Below are 17,432 nucleotides of genomic sequence, written 5' to 3'. Positions count from 1 at the left end.
GGACTGAATCGTAAACAACTGTATCCTTTAAGATGCTTAGTTATGTGCTTCTCCTCTGCCCTGTGCAATGTCTTGGCAGGTCAAGGTGTCCTAACTAGCTCTAGGACATCTTGGTGACACTCACTACCTCTCCGGGTAGCTTACCTCATTCTCAGACAGCTCCATTAAGAAATTCTTCCTCCTCTTTAGCTAAACTTTAGTCTCTCAGTGACTTCTCCCATCAGCTTCAGCCTTGCCTTATGGAGCATCACAGAACAACGAGACTATATTGTAGAGACCAGGGGCTTTGGGACTCATAATTAGGTTTAAGTTTTGGCTGTACTCCTTACCAGATATGTGACCTTTTTAAAATTTCTTTTTTAATACCCCTCTGGGCTTCTGTTTTATCATATGCATAATGAGGATAACAACCCTGACCTTCTGGATTGCATACAGGAACTAATGTATGTAAATGGCCCAGCAGAATCCTCAGAACAGAGAGAACTCCAATAAACCATAGCCAGTGATGATAGTGGCGGTGGTGATAATTGCGGTGCCTGTAAAATTCTCTAAACTTAAATCTCTCCTCCTCCAGGAAGCAGAGGAGGATTTTCACTCCCTGCAAGTATGGGACAGGGGCTTTTCCTCCGCTCCTGTAGCAATCTCTGCTTCGCCATCAGAGTGGCAACTGTCCAAGATATTGTCATCACTGAGTCTGTCCTTCCTAATGAGCCAGACATTTATTGTAGTCCTGTGCCTGATAAAGAGCCTGGATCATGGTAGGTGTTGAAGAAATAGTTATGAATGATTTCCAGTTGGTCTGACATACTCCTCTGAACCATCCAGTCACACAGGTAGGCTCCAGTTTTCAAGCAGGAGTGTCCAAGCCAGGGAAGGTAAGGCCACGTAGCCAATCCTCCACAGGGCCCAGACGAATCCTGGCCCCGGCCCCTGTGGATTTTGCCCTTGGCCATGATGCTTCCAAGAAACCACTTTAAATTAAAAAAAAAAGTGAGTTTCAACACAGAAGGAAAAGTATTAGAGATCCAGAAAGATCAACTCCTTGATCCAGCCTGCTCATGAAAGCAGTGTGAGTGGTAATTCAAAGACAACCTCAATCCTCCAAGGACCCTAGGACTCTTTAGAAGCTAAAACATTTGTGAACTCTTCGGTGAGTACTGTCTGAACCGGCACATCTTTGATTTTTAAAGAATTCTTCTAATGGTGACCAATCTATCAGTAGTTGCATATTTACTGAACAAAACATCTCAGTAAAAATCATGAGCTCTGGTGAGGAGTCAGGGTGCATGACCCACCTCCACTGTCAATGTCATCTTGGGAATGTTTTCTGCCCTCCCTGGATTCTCTGCTCTTCTTTGTAAAACAAAGCAAATATGCTTCTTATGGAGGTGTCTTTCAGACTTTTTTATTATGTGATTCTAAAGCGATAACTGGGCTTTAGCCCCAGAGTTGGGGATTTTGGGGGAAAGCATATCTTGCCCAAAAGGTTAAAATACAAAGAAAACAAAGTAGTCCAGGAAAAGGTTGATACGCTTTTAAAAAGAAACATCCACTAGCCAAGGATTACTGATACCTTAATACTAGTTGTACACATTTCTTAAAATTTGAGATTTGTGTGGGATCCAGATGGGAGTCAAAACACCAGAGAGCATTCCAGGCGGAGGACGTGGCGTGTGCAAAGTGAGGGAAGTAAGAATGTCTGGAAATGATACATATTTCTAACAGGCTCCTTGTGTGTTCTGCTTGCATCCCTGACTGTAGGCTCTAGGAGGCCAAGGCTACTACAGGCTCTTTGTCTTCAGTAGCTTCCACAGACCAAGAAACAGCTGCCTAGACACAGGGAAATGGACAAGATGACCCCAGATAGCAGGCTTTCATGCTACTGATTGACAGTTTAGAGTCATTCAGTGTGACATCCTGGGTCTTTGTCTCCTTGGTGCTTTTCCATTATTTATTTTTAAGATGAATTTTTTGCATAAGCTTAAAATAAAGACCTATCATCAGACAAGAATGGAGGCAAATATTTATGGCACCAATGGAAAAAATTTGGTATTAGAATAATTCTAGAAAATTCAAATATATGGAGTCCAAATTTACATTTGGCTGCATAATAAATAATTTTGTCCTCTTGAATTGGAGGTACTTTCAAATATCTTTTTTTTTTTTCCTTCTAAATAGTGAATCCCATGAGGGCAAGAACAGTCTAACTCCCTGGAATGAAGTTACCCTCGTTCCAACATTATCTGCAATTACCTCCAATATTATCCAGTTGCAGAGACGGTTCAATGTATCTATTGAATGAATGAATGAATGAATGAGTGAGTGAGTACATAAATGTACAAATGCATGGGTGAATACTCTTCAAGTTTTCAAATTGGCCTTTGGCAATTACTTGCAGACTTATAGTCATGCACAGATTAATAACATTTTAATCAATGACCTCACATGTGACAGTGGGTCCGTGACAATGTACCCCTCTTGGCTTTTAAGTCCACTCTCTGATTCTCTCACAATGACAAAATCACCTGACAAAGGATTTCTCAGAAAGCATCCCCCTTATTAAGCAAGGTAGGAACTATATTTTAGAAAATAGTTAAGCATCTGTTAAATATTAAACATATTCAAATAATCAGGTGAAGTAGGTATTATTTATCCTCATTTTATAGATGAACAAATAAAATCTAAGAAGGTTTTGACCTTGAGAAGGTCATTTAACTACTAGGATATAGAACTGGGATTCAAACGCAGTTCTTGTTGATGCCAGGATGGTTCAGTCACTCTGAGCTCCCTCCATGCATCAGTGAGATTGTGTGATCTATGAAAGGGACACTGAGCTACTCATTCATCTGCTCTTCCTGTCCTGTTTGCTTCCTCCTTTGCCCAATGGCAGAGATACAGTGGTCCCAGAGAATGTTATTCAAATAGCAAATAAATAGTTCCATCCTGTGAAGGGCATCGTGTCTCATCCATGTTGTAGTAATGGCAGCCAGAATGAGGGCAATGATTTCAGTTCCCCTCCTTATGATTTCCTTTTCATCTCTTCTAAAGGATAGAAGAAAAAGGCAGCTCAGCGGCTCCAGATCAATCTCGCCCTGAGCACCGTGAGGCTGCATACTCCCAGGAGCCTTGGCATTGACAAGCAGAGATGTATGGGGCATGCGTGCAGTTGTCCCCTGAACACAGCAGTTTTTCAGCATTACCAATGAGCTGTATTGGATTAAGTATATTTGCACCAAAAGCAAAATAAATATTGCTTTATTTAATGCCACAAAAAGGTTGGGATTCAATTGCCCTTGGCCCGAGGCACCTTCCAGCTCTATTGATTGGCCAGTGTCAGAATGCCAGACAATCTGTCATCATCAGCCTCTGCAGAGTGCCCAGCAGGTGGGTTGGACTCTGCTGTGGTGTAGTCAGAGGCAGTGCCCTTTGTCCCAAACAGAAGGGGTGATCATAACACAGCCCTCCCTCATCACCAGCATCCTGAGAAGCATTTCCCTCACACACTTCCTCAGATCATTACAACAAGGAGCTCTCTGTGAGCAGACTGTGAGAAAAGAGAGGAGGATATGTAAGAACACCAGCTTCAAAGTCTGGGTTTGGGTTCGAGTCTCAGATCTGCCACCAAATAGCTTTGTGACTTTGGACAAATTCATCTGTTTTGCTCAAAGACCTTTAAAAAGCTATTAGGACAGAGAACTGAATCTCCCTCACTCCTACCTCGTCTTTGATGAGAGCACACTGACTGGTACATGGCAGATGCTCAGGTGAGCTGCCCAGAGGCTCAGAGGGTTAAGGAATTTGTCCATGATTCAGTGAGGAGTAGTAGAAGACTGGACCCAGTCTTCTGGCTCTGAAGTTGCAGGCTTAGCCATCATTCTGCTCTCTCTCAGCAGTCCTAAGAGTCCAGGCGGAGCCTGATAGAGGACTGCCCCTCAAGGCGGCAGGACGTGCATACAAATTCATTTAAATGGGGGAAACTAAGTCTCAAATGAGGGACGAGCATGAAAGTTACCTATATGCAAATTGATAAAAGGCCCCCCTCACCAGGCTGAGCAGCTACAAATAGGTGCCCCTTCTGGGTAGGTGAAGATAAAATGATGCCACTTTCTCTGGCCAGAGACTGTGGTTCAGGAGCAGTCAATTCCCCCATCGGTTCCTTGACCAAGAACCTTTGTGCAGTGAGCAAACTGCCCGTCCATGCGAGGCCCACTTGGTTGGCAGCAAAGCCAGGATCAGCACTAGGGTTTCCTATCTCCAAGATTCAGTGAGGTCTTCACACTTCAATGGTGGCCTTTTTGGCAAGGTGGTAGGATCAGGGGGGAAGTGCTCACACCTGGAAACAGAAGCATCTCCAACTCCACACACCACGGGGCCCACTCCCCCAGCAATATCCCTAGCAGGCAAGGAGAAGTTTTGATGGAGTGTCTTCTCCCTGTGCCGGGCATGTGCTGCAGGGGATCACCCTTCCTCCCTCCTGTCTCCTGCTTGGCAGCAACAAACACAGGACTTGAAGGCAGGGTTTGTCCTGCATTGCAAATAACACGTGGAGAGACTCATTAAGCACAATCCCCATGCTTCAAAAATTGGGATGCAGAGGGATGTGGCAGAGAGGCTTGTCACAGTCACACAGCTATGTTAGGGCTGGAAGTCCATTCCAGAACCAAGGGATTATATTTCTCCCCATAAGAACACTGATAAGTATTCTTTTTTGAAAGGTCTAATGGAGGACATTTTCTAAAGGAGCTCCTCATTGGCCCTCAGAGCTAGGAATTAGCTATTGCAACATCTTAGGTAAAGAAGGGTAGAGGAGAATCAAAGGGGAAGAAGTCCTTTATGTCTTCTCAAGATCTGGGAACTGATAAGCCCCTCACTTGCTCACCAGCTCTGAGAACAAGAAGGCTGAGAATGACAGTGAATCCAAGTGTGGACTCTTGGAATCATGTTGCCCAGATAAAATCCTGGCTCAGCTGCATGATATCTTTGTGGCTGGACTTCTCTGTGCCTCAGCCCTAATCTGAAAAATGGGGAGTTTGCCACAATCAAAGGGTTGCTTTGAGAACTAAATGAGATTTAGAACTAAATGAGATTGGAAAATGCTGAGGACACTGCCTAGTTTGAGATGAGCATATGTGTTAGCTCTTCCTAGGATCTGATGTTGGCAGGATCTTCAGAGTCTGATGTTGGTAGGATGTTCAGGGTCCTCCACAATCTAGTGCCCACTTATCCCTACACTACTTTTACCATGTCACTGTTCTGTGCACCATGCAAAGCTAGTACATTGGAGGGCTCCTGAGCTAACAGCACAAAGGTGACCCTCCCATGGGCTGATGCAATTTTACTGAGTCTCCAGACTTGGTAAGTCTGGGCTGCACCTCAGCCTCCACTGCCCTATTAGCTGATAGCTCTGTATGATGGATGCATTATACGCTGGAGCGGGCTGCAGCCCTGATCACATGCACCAGCCACTCCAGACCACACTGCATTCTCCAAGGATCCCCGTCATTCAAGGCTCAAGCAACAAGGCTCAGCAGCTTGGGCTCCAAGTAAGATTTGTGGGTTTAATTCCTGGATTTCCTACTATTAACAGCAGGACCTGGGGCAAATGACTTAACCACACTGTGTGCATTGGATCCTTATCTGCAACATGAGAATAACATTAGGACCTACTTTGTAGATTCACATCATTGTGGGGAAAACTCCTTATTGCTTTCCATATGAGTGGGGACGTCATTCTTCCTCTCCACTCCCTTGCTAGCTCTTTCTCGAGGAAGAGAGTGGACCTTGTCTGATTAGTCCGATTGAGAAAAGGAGCAGAGCCTTACTCCTCTTGGCATGTATTTTCTGGATCTAGAGCCCTAAAGGGAAGGTCCACTCTGGCCTCCTCTCTGCCACGTGGTGTGCTTGGTTGAGGCATCTCACTTCCCTGTCTGCTTTTGCTGGTGGGGAAGCTAAGTTTGGGAGTGAAGTAGAAGGAGGTCAATTTTGGCTACGGGGATTGAATGCCTTCCAAATTGTGCTTTTATTAATAATAAAATGAATATTTTGACCTCTACTTTTCTGACCCCTGTATTTCCTTCTGAAATGGCAATAGGGTGAATGGAAGCAGGAATGTGACATCACCCCTAAATCTCCAATGTAGAACACATGTAGAAAACACGTGAACAGTGTCTGGCAGCTTGTATAAGTTTGATGGATGCTTTGTATTATTATCAATATTGCCGTTGACTATTATTCATCCTCTGGTTTAGAACACACCACACTATTCTGTTCCTCTGGCCAACTTGCACTCTCTGCTCAGGACTCCTCTCCCATACCACCTTCAGGACAGTTTCTCTGCCTTCTCCCACCCCAACGCTCCTGGCTGGATTAAGGGGGCCTCTGTGTCTCCACAGTCCTGAAGACCCTGGCCTCCCCTTCACCGGGGCAGTTGTCTCCCCTCTGGATGTGAGGCAAGCCCAGGGCCACGCCCACCTTGTGTCCCCAGCACATGGTACAAAATATGTGCTGGGTGAATGTTGAAGGGAAGGAAGAGAAAAATAGAAGAGAAGAAAGAAGTGATTTAGTCGGAAGGCTTCTTAGGCGGAGTGTCAGCAAAAGCCAGAGGTAAACAAGAGCAGGCTGGTGTATGCCAATGGAAAGGGCCCTCGCTCCTCTTGGCACGTATTTTCTGGATCTGGAACCCTAAAAGGACGGTCCACTCTGGCCTTCCCTCTCTGTCCTTGGGAGTAGGAAGGACTTGGGAGTGGGCCGGCCGGGGTGCAGAGGAAGGGGTAGGGCAGACAGTGAGAGACCTCCATGACACTGCACCTGCTTTGAGGCCCAGGCTAAAGACTTAGGTTCTTTCTGATGGTCAATGGGGTGGCGCTGAGGACTCTACGTGGAGAACCAGCACTACCCAAGCAGTGGTTTTGGAACCGGGACAACGGAGCTGGAGTCCTTGATTCTTCCGCACTGCTTGGCTCCGCCAGTCTCCCTGGCCACTCATTCTGGGTTACTGTCTCCTCGGAGGCCTGTCTTCATTGCAGAATCAATTATTAAAATCAACTTGCTATCAACTCTAACTTTGAAATGCTATTCAGCTGCTTGCAGGGACGGAGATGGGGTGCTGCCTCCACAGACGTCTAGCCATCTGGCCTTTTCCATGGAACCTGGCTGGGAAGCTCATTTGAATAATTGGTTTTGGCGGTGTGCACTTGTGGGTTAGACACCTGATTACACTGCCAGCCCCGGTGTCCTTTCAGCCTCTATAGAAACATCACTCAGGTTACATAAAGCTGGAGAGAGTCTCTGGGAGGTAAGGGTCTATTTGGCCCCTGCTGTCACTCAGGCTGCATCTAAACTAACTATGTGGTTCACTCACTGTGTAACCTTGAACAAGTTACTTAGCCTCTCTGTGAGTCTTTTTTTTTTTTCTTTGCTCAAAGAAGGAGAGTGATTCCTCTTCTGCCTATGCCAGGCTTCTCAAAAGGTTCTAAGAGAAGTTGGGGGGGGGGGGCTGCAATTCAACAGAAATGGTAGTGGAAAGATTTAGTTAAGGATTCAGGTAGAGGAGAGCTCAAGGACATATAGCAATGTGCACATGGGCTGTTAACAGCAGTATGGTCCCCAGGATGAGGCTTGTGACAGTCCCTTGCCACTATCCTGCTACTCAGTTCTACAGACTTGAGGGAATTCATCTAGGAAATAAGAATATTGATAAAATTGTGCTAAAGTTTAAATGAAATAATAAATGCAAATGCTTAGAACAGTGCCAGGCACAGAGGTTCAATAAATGTCAGCTGTCACCATCATCGTCACCGTAATTGTTCAATCCCTGACACCATGCCTCAAAGATGGGCAATGACAAACATCTGGAGCATGTTTACAGCAGGAAGGAGGGAGAGGGATGGACACGAGTTCACATAGGAAAAGTCGGGAGGCTCTGGGGATGTTCGGCCTGGACCACAGGAACTGGCAGTGGTTCTAGTGGGTGAGGAATAATGAGGACAGACAACCGCACAGCCTCCTGGAGGGCCAGTCACGTCCCTTGGTTGTTCATCTCCAAGCACGAATGGCTGCCATTGTTAGGGTCTGTAAACAAGTCAGGATGGCGCCTGGCATTTTGCCAGAGGGAGTGGTTTATGAAGTAACGCCAGCGAGCCATTAAGTGTGGAGATTCCTTATTGGTTGACTGCTGTATCTAGTTTATGTTAATTAAGATAAGCTGTGTGGAATGTATATATACCCCTCCTGTCCTACAATAAACGGCTCCCACTCCTGCTGTATCAATGTACACGTTTTTCGTCACCCCCCGGTTATTTTGCTGCAGCCGGACTGTGGCATGCCATGTAGAAGATGGGTGCACCTGAGGACTCCTTTGGAGGGCAGAGGTCGTCTCTATCTGGCAGACGAAGCCTGAACAAAAAAATGCTCTCTAACAGTCAGAGTGGGCAACAGCACAGCATGGCGCTCTGGGAACCCCCGTGCCTGGAGGTGAACCACCAGAGGGGCATGACTGGCCCTCCAGGAGGCTGTGAGGGGCTCTCTCCAGGTATCCCTCCATGATGCTGTGACAGGGGCATCCAGGGATGGGGTGAGTGGCTGGGCAGAGAAAGAGGCTCAGCGTGAGGAGGGAGGGGCTGCTAGATCTCTCAGTGGGGCAATATTTGCTGTGGATCTTTGGTTTTCATTTCTTCTTGATAAAAATATGTAGATTTTATGCTGTCACAGAGCAAATAGAACACTGACCTGTGTTTTACACATTTTACAGAACATATTTTATGTTCTATTCTACATTGGTCATTTGAAATCTTTCCTTTTCTAGATGCTAAGGTGGAAGAGCTAGGCCATTTAAGGGTGTGTGTGTGTGTGTGTGTGTGTGTGTATGCATGTGTGCACCTGTGCACATGTGTGCATGTATGTGAAATGCTTCCTCCGATATTTTACCCTCTGCTACATTTAATGATGTTTTGCTGCACATTTTAGTTCCTTTTGATGTCTATTGAACTCCTATAGATACTTCATCCTTCAAAAATCCTCCTAATCATAAGGAGACTCTCCCTGCTTCAGGGGACAATGTACACAAAGTGTACTGAGGGTCAGTTCTGGTGGGTTCATAAACCTTGTCTGTCCTTTGTGCCAGGGAACCTGAGGCAAGGTCCTTGGTACCTCTGTACCTCAGTTCCCTTCTCTATCTAAAATGGGGCTATCACATGACCTCTTCACAGGGATTCTGGGAGGAGTGAATGAGATGATACCTATGATAGACAGTGGGTAGGCACCGCCTATAAACACTGGCTTCTTATTGGCAAGGACAGCCTCTGATATCCTTCTGCTTCGCCAAGGCCCAGGACAGGGCCCAAAACCCAGCAGGCCCTCAACAACCCTTAGTTAAATTGGATTTACTGCACTGGAGCACCCTCTGCTACATAAAGATTGCCAGGGCTAGGAGACAACAATGGTGAACATCTGCAGTTCATACAGCATCCATTCCCACCACGGGGTCTGCAGTGCCGGGCTCTCAAGCAGACTCATTTCTATGCCTCCTATAGAGGTCTATTCCTCTCCCCCACCTCCATACTCCCAAGCAGCACTGAGGTTTTCTGAAGATGAGAAATTTCACAGCATCCTGCTATCTTTTGGGTAACTGTGTATTTTATGATGACTAATAGGCAATTACTATGGTAATATTGCAATTCAGCATGTGTGAGGTTTGGGAAATGAGAAATTATGGGTAACTACTTTGGACTCATTTCTATGGTAACAAAAAGTAATTGTCATTAAATACCAGTTATACTGAGGCTGTACCTGGTAATTATAGATTTTTATGCCCAGAAACATAAATAAAACCAATAAATTTATTCAAAGGTCTATGACTGTTTACTTATACGTGGCTCTATGGAATACACAATGACAAGCACCTAATTAAGAAATGCAAACCCAACACAGAGTTTCATATTGTCATATGGAGATGGAAAGTCTGTTTTTCAAATGCAAGGCAACTTGGGCATTGCAAATGCTCAGAAAATGCAGTGGGGTATGGAGGGGGGCTGTCTCCTCTGCAAAGGAAGGGATGGGCAGGAGGAGGTGATAGAGAGGGTTTGCAAATGCTGTCATATGGGTGCATGGCCTTGCATCTGCAAGATACTGAGAATTGCTAATCTGTCCTAAACTGATTCAGCCCATCACCCCATACCCCAAAGGCCTTCTAGTTTCTTGGATCTGCAAAATCCACCCCTCAAACCTCAGGTCCCAGATCCCCTCAGAGCTCCATGAAAGTGTTCACATTGCAAACTCAGTAGCCTATGTGATTCTTTTTCTTTCTTTTCACTGTGGTTAAAAAAAATATAACATAATATAAATTTATCATTTTAACCATTTTTAAGTGAACAATCTGATGGCATTAAATACAATCATAATATGGTGCTACCATCACCACCATCCATCTCTGAAATTTTATACCCATTGACCCCCAACTCTGTATCTATTCAACAATAAATCCCTATTCTCCCCCTTCCCCTGGCAACCATAATTTTACTTCCTGTCTCTGTGAATTTGACTGTTAGACTACTGTAAGTACCTCCTATAACTGGAGGCACACAGCATTTGTCTTTTTGAGACTGGCTTATTTCACTTAGCCTAATGTTTTCAGGATTCTTTCATGTGGACCTGCTGCTCTTCGATCCTCTCCCCAGAGCTTCTACTAATGAGGAAAGGTGCCTTTCGCCACATGTCACTCAGATTCTAAGAGGGTGGAGGGAGACTGAGGCTTGGGGAGAATGTGTCCACTCCAAGGATAAGTAAGACTCAGAGACAGGACAGAGAGCTGCAGTACTCTGCTTCTGCCCACAGCTCGGTAAGGAAAGAGTGTGCGGAACAGAGTGTTCCTGGATGCAGGCTGTGGCCCTGCCCATGGCGCCTCACCTTCCCAGACTTGGTTTCCCCTTCGCTCAAATGGATATAGTAGAAACTGACTTCCTTTCAAAGAGTTGTAATAATCAAATGTGGTTTCAAAGTGCCATTAAGAATATAAGGCCCTGTGTAATTTCAAAGTGTGGCTGAGAAGCCAGAAGTGGCTAAACCACAACAGTATTCACGTTAACAATGGCACATGGAGAAGACACTTGGGGTTAGGAGGCCACGGGGATGAAGATAAAAGGTTGGAAGATGATAGCATCTGGCAATGGTCACTTTACTCCGGGGCCTGCAGCACAATTGTGGAACACTGCTGTTTGGTTCATTTATTCATTCACAAAATATGTATTAAGGGCCCATTCTGTCGGACACTGTGCCAGGCACTGGGGCCTAGAGAACAAAGTCCTGAGCCTAGAGTTTACAGAGGAGAGGTGCATTGAACATATAGTAGTCACATAAATGCACATGACTACACATGAGGCCAAGGGCCATGAAAAGGCACTACAGAGTGCTATGAAAGAGCACAGTTGGGGACCTGCTACATGTTGCAGGTGCTGGAAAGGATTTTCTGTGAAGTAGCTTTACATCTAAGACCTGAAGGGGGAAAAAGGTGAGGGTGTTTTAGTCAGCTTTTTTTGTCTCTCTGATCAAAAGACCTGACAAGAACAGTTAGACAAGGAAAAGTCTATTTGAGGCTCATAGTTTCAGAGATCTCAGACGAACGGACAGTGGCTCCATTGCTCTGGGTCCAACGTGAGGAAGAACATCATGGTGGAGGGCCATGAAGGAGGAAAGCAGCTCAGGACGAGGCCACCAGGAAGCAGAGAGAGAATTCTGTTCCCCAGGGATAGAGTGCAAATCCAAAGGCAGGCCCCCAGTGACCCACCTCCTCTGGCCATACCCTGCCTGACCATAGTTACTACCCAGGTAATTCATCCAAGTGGATCAATGTGCTGAGTAGGTTAAAGCTCTCATAATCCAACGTTTCACCTCTACATTTCCTGGCATTCACACAGGAGCTTTTGGTGGACTCCTCATATCTAGGCCACAACGCAGTGTAACTGGAATGCAGCAAGCAAAATGGAGTATGCAGTTGCCCTGTGTCTTTATTATACACTATGTTATCTATTTTCATATCATTTAATATAAGTATTATAGATAGCTATGGTAGAGTGCATTATAGTTGCCACATACTGTTGCTCTAAACTTTAGGTTTCATATACTTTTACCACAACCATAGTCTAGTACCATTACAGTAGGCTGTTGGTGAATATGGCGTTCGCCATCTCTCATGGTATAATAGCCAACTATTGCTATTAAATGCTGGAGTACACCCCCACTACTATTAATATCATAGTACAGGTCTTGTATTATTAAACATAAGCTTAGCTGATGAAACCTGGGAAATATCTCTAACTAGTCTCCTATATTGGGTTGTATGCTTCTTTAATGTGGAGAAAGAGGAAGAGGAATAACACATTTGTTATTAGAACTTCCAGTGTGTCTACCACTGTGCTTTAAATGCATTATCTCACAAAAGCCTAATAACTCTTTAGTATTCCCATTCACAGACAAGAAAAAGAAGCTTAAGGAGGTCCTGCCATTACCCAAGGTCATACAGCAGAACTTGAAATCCCACCTGACTGACCCCAAAGTCCACATTCTCAACCACAGAACTTCACTCCCTCCTTGGCTTCCCTTGCCACTGCAGGGGGCTGGCCTGTTGAACTGTCCCTCCAGCCTGGGACAGTGCCTCAGGGCAGGCCTGCCTTGACTCTCAGGGTCTGGCACATCTGGCCATGGCTGTGGAAGGAGTGTGGGACAAGAGAGACGAGCAGGGCTAATGCAGACACACCGGATCCCTGGCTACTCCCCACGGGCCACAGAATCAAGGCAGAGTCTTCAGCTTCTCTGAGAAACTACACACCCAAAGGGAGATGTTGGAAGAACGAAGATCAGAGGGCATGAGAGCGAGGCAGAGGCCTGACTGTCTCCATCTGACCTGCATCCAGTGGCTTGATCAGCTCCCATGGGTCCGACTTGCTTACCTCCCTAGAATTCTGAACACACACCCTTCACTTCCTCCTTCTTTCCTTCCTCCCTCCCTCTCTCCCCACCACCCTACTTAATTCTATCCTTTCGTCCTTCCATCCTCCTCCCCCCAACAACATTTCTTCCTCTACTCAAACAAAAGATAGGAAGTTTGAGGAGATTTTTATTATTTGACAAACCTTGACAAAGCCCCTCCTTCAAGATGTCATGAGGATTAAATGTGTGTGAGTGTTTGACAGGTCATTGGGTCAGCAAGCAAAATTTCTGGAGTAGCATTTCCTACTGTATGTTTTATTAACCTAATGTGGGTGGCCGGGTGTGAGGACCGCGACACCCCTGAGAAACACTGAGTACTATATTCTCTTGGGGTTCCCCCTGTGTTTACTAGTGCATTGAAAATTCTGAAAACTCTTTATTGTAAAAGTATTTTAACTGCATTTAACTCAGCATTTCCCAAACTTATTTGAACTCTGAATTCTTTTTTTCTCTTTAATGCTTTCACAGGTCTCCCTGGGCCCTCGAAATACTGCTGTAGAGACCATGTGGCTCTGGGAGGGGCTGGCCTAGGAGATCTCTAGGGCACCTTGAAGCTCTCAATTCTGACTCTTTGTTATTATTTTTCATACTCTCCGAAGCTGTAGTCGTGAATTCTCATGATTGATAGGCTCTTTGTTGCTATTCAGAGCTGTTTTAGCAACAGGATTAATGCCTGTGGTTAGAGATTGTTTCCAACTCTCATAATGAGAAAAAAATCACATATTCTCACTAGGAGAATGTTGGGGATTGAAACTTCACTATGAAACTATGTCTGAGGTTTGGAGTCCTTTTATCCTAAAGCCCCCAAATCACAAATTATGGACCTGGAAGATATGTAGAAAGCATCTAGCCATCCATCACCACCCCACTGTCCATCTGAAGGCCTGAAAGGGGAGGCGTTTTGGCCAAGGTCACAGACCTCTTTTATAGCAAATCCTTCCCTGGACAGCAGATGATGACATAAAGAGTGTGTGGAGTGGCAATATTGACCTCTCTCTGACCACTGCAGCTCTTGTAATTAAACAGAAATGTTAACCTAAATCAAATGCTCTTTCCACCAGCATTATCACTAACGGGGCAGTCTGTCTAGGGGAGGTGGGAAGACACTGCTCTCAGGTCTTTAAGGATCCTTAAACCTGCAAATGCTAATGAGCCATCACTCCAGCCAATTAAGAGAGGCAGCAAAATCGTCTTTAACAAAGGCTTCATGCATCCCCTGGGGTCTCTCTAACTCATACCCAAGGGTGCCAGGCAGCCCCTCTGGACCCAATTTCCATGGCTTTAGAAAGTAGTAAATTAACTCTGTGTGAATGGGCCTGGCTGGGTGTCAGGAGATCTGGCTCTGATCTGAGTTCAACTAAAGACCTTGAAAAGGTCCCATTTCATCTCTAAGTCTCAATTTCTTCATCAGTAAAGTCATCCCTTTCATTCACTTATGTTCATTAAATATTTTTTGAGAATCTACTATGAGCTGGTAGACAATGGGGACACAGAGACCATGGAGGTTCAGCCTTGCCTTCAAGTGACTTGAAGTCCAGCAGGGCCTGTGCAGTAGGATGACTTGTGGGCCCGAGGGAAGGGAGTGGCCAGCTGTCTGGGGTTGGGGGATGATTTCTAGAAGAGTTGCAAAGAGGGTTAGTGAGATGAAGAAGGATGAGGAGGTGCTGGGCAGAGGGCTACCTGTATAAGGGTAAGAGGACAGGGCCAACAGAGTGGAGCACAGGGCTTTGTGGGCAAGGAGGATGGTGCACATACAGCCTCCAGGGCATGCCAAGCCTTGCGTGCAGAGCTGAGGAGTTTGGACGTTATCTTCGAAGCTGTGAGCCTAATCAGCTGTAATGCTGCACAATTTGGCTAGTGAAGCTAGATGGTCACTGATTCACTGGTTTTGTGACCTTGGGCAAGGCCTCAAGTGTGCAGTAAGTGTAGCATCTTTATCTATCTCAAAGGATTCAATGTTCCTCTGGCAGATGATCCCCTGGGTTGTGAAATTTTAGGCTGTAGATTATGGTGCTAAGACAAGAGAAAGAACATTCAAGTTGGGAGGGCCTGAGTGGGAGTGGGCCCGGCTGGTCTGCCCATGCCAGAGGGAAATGCTACACACTTGATCTGGGAAGCACTCTCCTTCATTAATGATCTCCAAGTAGAAGCATAGCAATGAGCAGTGATCATTACAACTGCCATATGAGGCTCTGCAAGGCACATTCCTCCTCACTGTTTCTTTTCATGTCCTGTCAGGTAAATTTTATCTCCAGGTAATTATTATCTCTCCCTGAGCACCAGAGAGGGAAAGTGAATTCCCCAAAGTTACACAGGAAGTAGGTGTTAAAACTGATTCTATGGAGCTGAAGAATATCATGCTAAGTACCATAAGCCAATCCCAAAAAACCAAACCGAATGTTTTCTCTGATAAGCGGATGCTAATTCACAATGGGCAGTGGGGTAGGGAAGAACAGAGTTACTTTACATTAGGTAGAGGGGAGAGAAGGGAGGGGAGGGGGCAGGGGGGGTAGGAATTATAATAGAATAAATCAGACATTTTTACCCTATTTACATATATAACTATATGCCTGGTGGGATTCTACATCATGTATAACCAGAAGAATGGGAAATTATACTCCATTATATATGATGGATCAAAGTACATTCTACTGTCATGTATAACTAATTAAAACAAATTTAAAAAATCAAAAACAAAACAAAAAACAAATCCTACTTCTCCTGATGCGTGGCCTAGTAAGCTGTTCAGAAAGCCCCAGCAAGTGACCTCAGATGACTGCGTGAAACAGCCGAGGCTCATTTAGCCACATTCCCAAGAACCAAGGTGAAACTTCCTCCCATGAACTCATGGGTAGTCTGAAAATCCTTTCTCAAAAGTGCATCCTCGGTTTCCTCTTGGTACCATGTCCCCACCCTGGGACTACCTGCTTCCAGGCCTCCTCCCTCTCCCCTCACCTGTAATTGCCCAGGTAGACTCCATCAGGGTTGAGCATCGGTGCAATCTTGAAGACCAGGTGTTCTCGCAGGACACGGGCAATAGGGTGCTGGCTTACGAGGAAGTCGATGATCCCTAGGGAAAAAGAAGTGTCGGATTAACCTAAAAGTGCTTCCAGAAGGAGGGAGCACATTTCTCTTGATTTGGAAACATTAAGAGTTTGATAGCTGATGTTGGCCTGTGATGTTATCAGCTGCTACAGAGCTGCGGCTCTGGACGGGGTGCTACCCAGTGAATTTTACAAACTTATCTCTGTTTCCAAGAGACACACAGCTCAAGACACAACATTGAAGCCCAGGGACAGGACACAGGGAGAGCATTTCCTGCCTGAGAAAAGAAGGAGGGCTTCAAGAAAAGCTGGCAATGGAGCTGTGCCTTGGAGGCCTTGAATGACACCAATAACCTCTGGACTGTGTTCTCATTGCTGCAACCGAGGGGTCTCCCTAAAGTGTGAATCTGATCTGTCACTTTTTTTCCTTGGTGATGGCCTCCATCTATGTACGGGAGAGGGCACAGGAGAATCAAGGGCTCTGACTCTCTCCCCTCCTCTCATCTCCACATTTCCACTTCTTCATTGGAGATCTGAAAAATGGACAAAATGAAATTAGTGAAAGTGATAGAAGAGTGAGAAGACCTCTCCCAATGCAGAGGAGTCCCATTTCCTGCTGGAGAGTGCAGGAGAGGCCTGGAGGAGAAGGGAAACTTTGAACTGGGCCCTGACAGGTAGGTTTGATGGGCAGGAGGAAGGTGTCGGGGTCACTAAAAACGACCCATGTGCCCAGTGGCAGGCGCTTAGCTGTTGGAATGATAAATTGCTCCAGAGCACATTCCAAAGCTGCTGTGACCAGTGAGGGACATCTCAGGCTTTTCATTATGCCAAGCTGAGCATCCAGTGGCAGCCAAGAGCCGGTTGGACATCATTTACTTCTCTGCCGACGCGGCAGTGGACCAGATGCCCTAATTTATTTGTTGGTCCTCATATTAAAGTTACAGTTTGCCAGTAAACAGGCAGGGTAATGATGCCAGGCACCCTTGTTAGGGGCTAATAATTGCTTAATCTGTCCACTAATTGACCCCGGCTCCCGGGGCAGCGCTCCATCAAGAAGCCAGCCTGCTCTCAGGGCCTGGCAGAGCTGCCTCAGAGAATGGGCTTCTGGAAATGGAGTGGCTCATTGTGATCCATCCTCCTTCACAGATGAGCAGATTAATTGGGCTGCCAATTAGGCAGCTAATAAAAGAATGAGAGAAAACAAAGCCAAGACCAGAGACTGCAGCCGCCCAGAACTTCCTCTCCCAGGTGGACATGGGGCAAGGAGAGGGCAGGTTTTAGATTTATCTTGTGGCTTGGGTCAGACACAGTTTAACAGAGATCATTCCCACTGATCAGAAGATTTTTTTTTTCTTTTTTTGGTGTTAGAGGAGGGTGGTCAGGGGATTTTTGAAGAGGAATGTAGGA

At 45.7% G+C, this 17,432-nt stretch overlaps 1 protein-coding gene across 1 annotated transcript in view; it reads right to left on the bottom strand.

Moving 5' to 3' along the window:
- Agbl4 (AGBL carboxypeptidase 4) overlaps nucleotides 1-17,432 on the bottom strand; it is a 1,469,059-nt gene that overhangs the window by 97,157 nt on the left and 1,354,470 nt on the right. The window contains exon 8 of the mRNA XM_046468734.2: nucleotides 15,937-16,051. Coding sequence (XP_046324690.1) covers nucleotides 15,937-16,051 — 115 coding nt within the window. The remainder of the gene's footprint in view (nucleotides 1-15,936; nucleotides 16,052-17,432) is intronic.

Source organism: Marmota monax, unplaced genomic scaffold (assembly GCF_021218885.2).
Source record: "Marmota monax isolate L192 unplaced genomic scaffold, Marmota_monax_Labrador192_F-V1.1 WCK01_AAM20220418_F8-fsc00008, whole genome shotgun sequence".
NCBI classification, from domain to species: domain Eukaryota; kingdom Metazoa; phylum Chordata; class Mammalia; order Rodentia; family Sciuridae; genus Marmota; species Marmota monax.
Note: the sequence above shows the minus strand (reverse complement) of the source record. Positions and strands in the feature narration are given on the sequence as shown.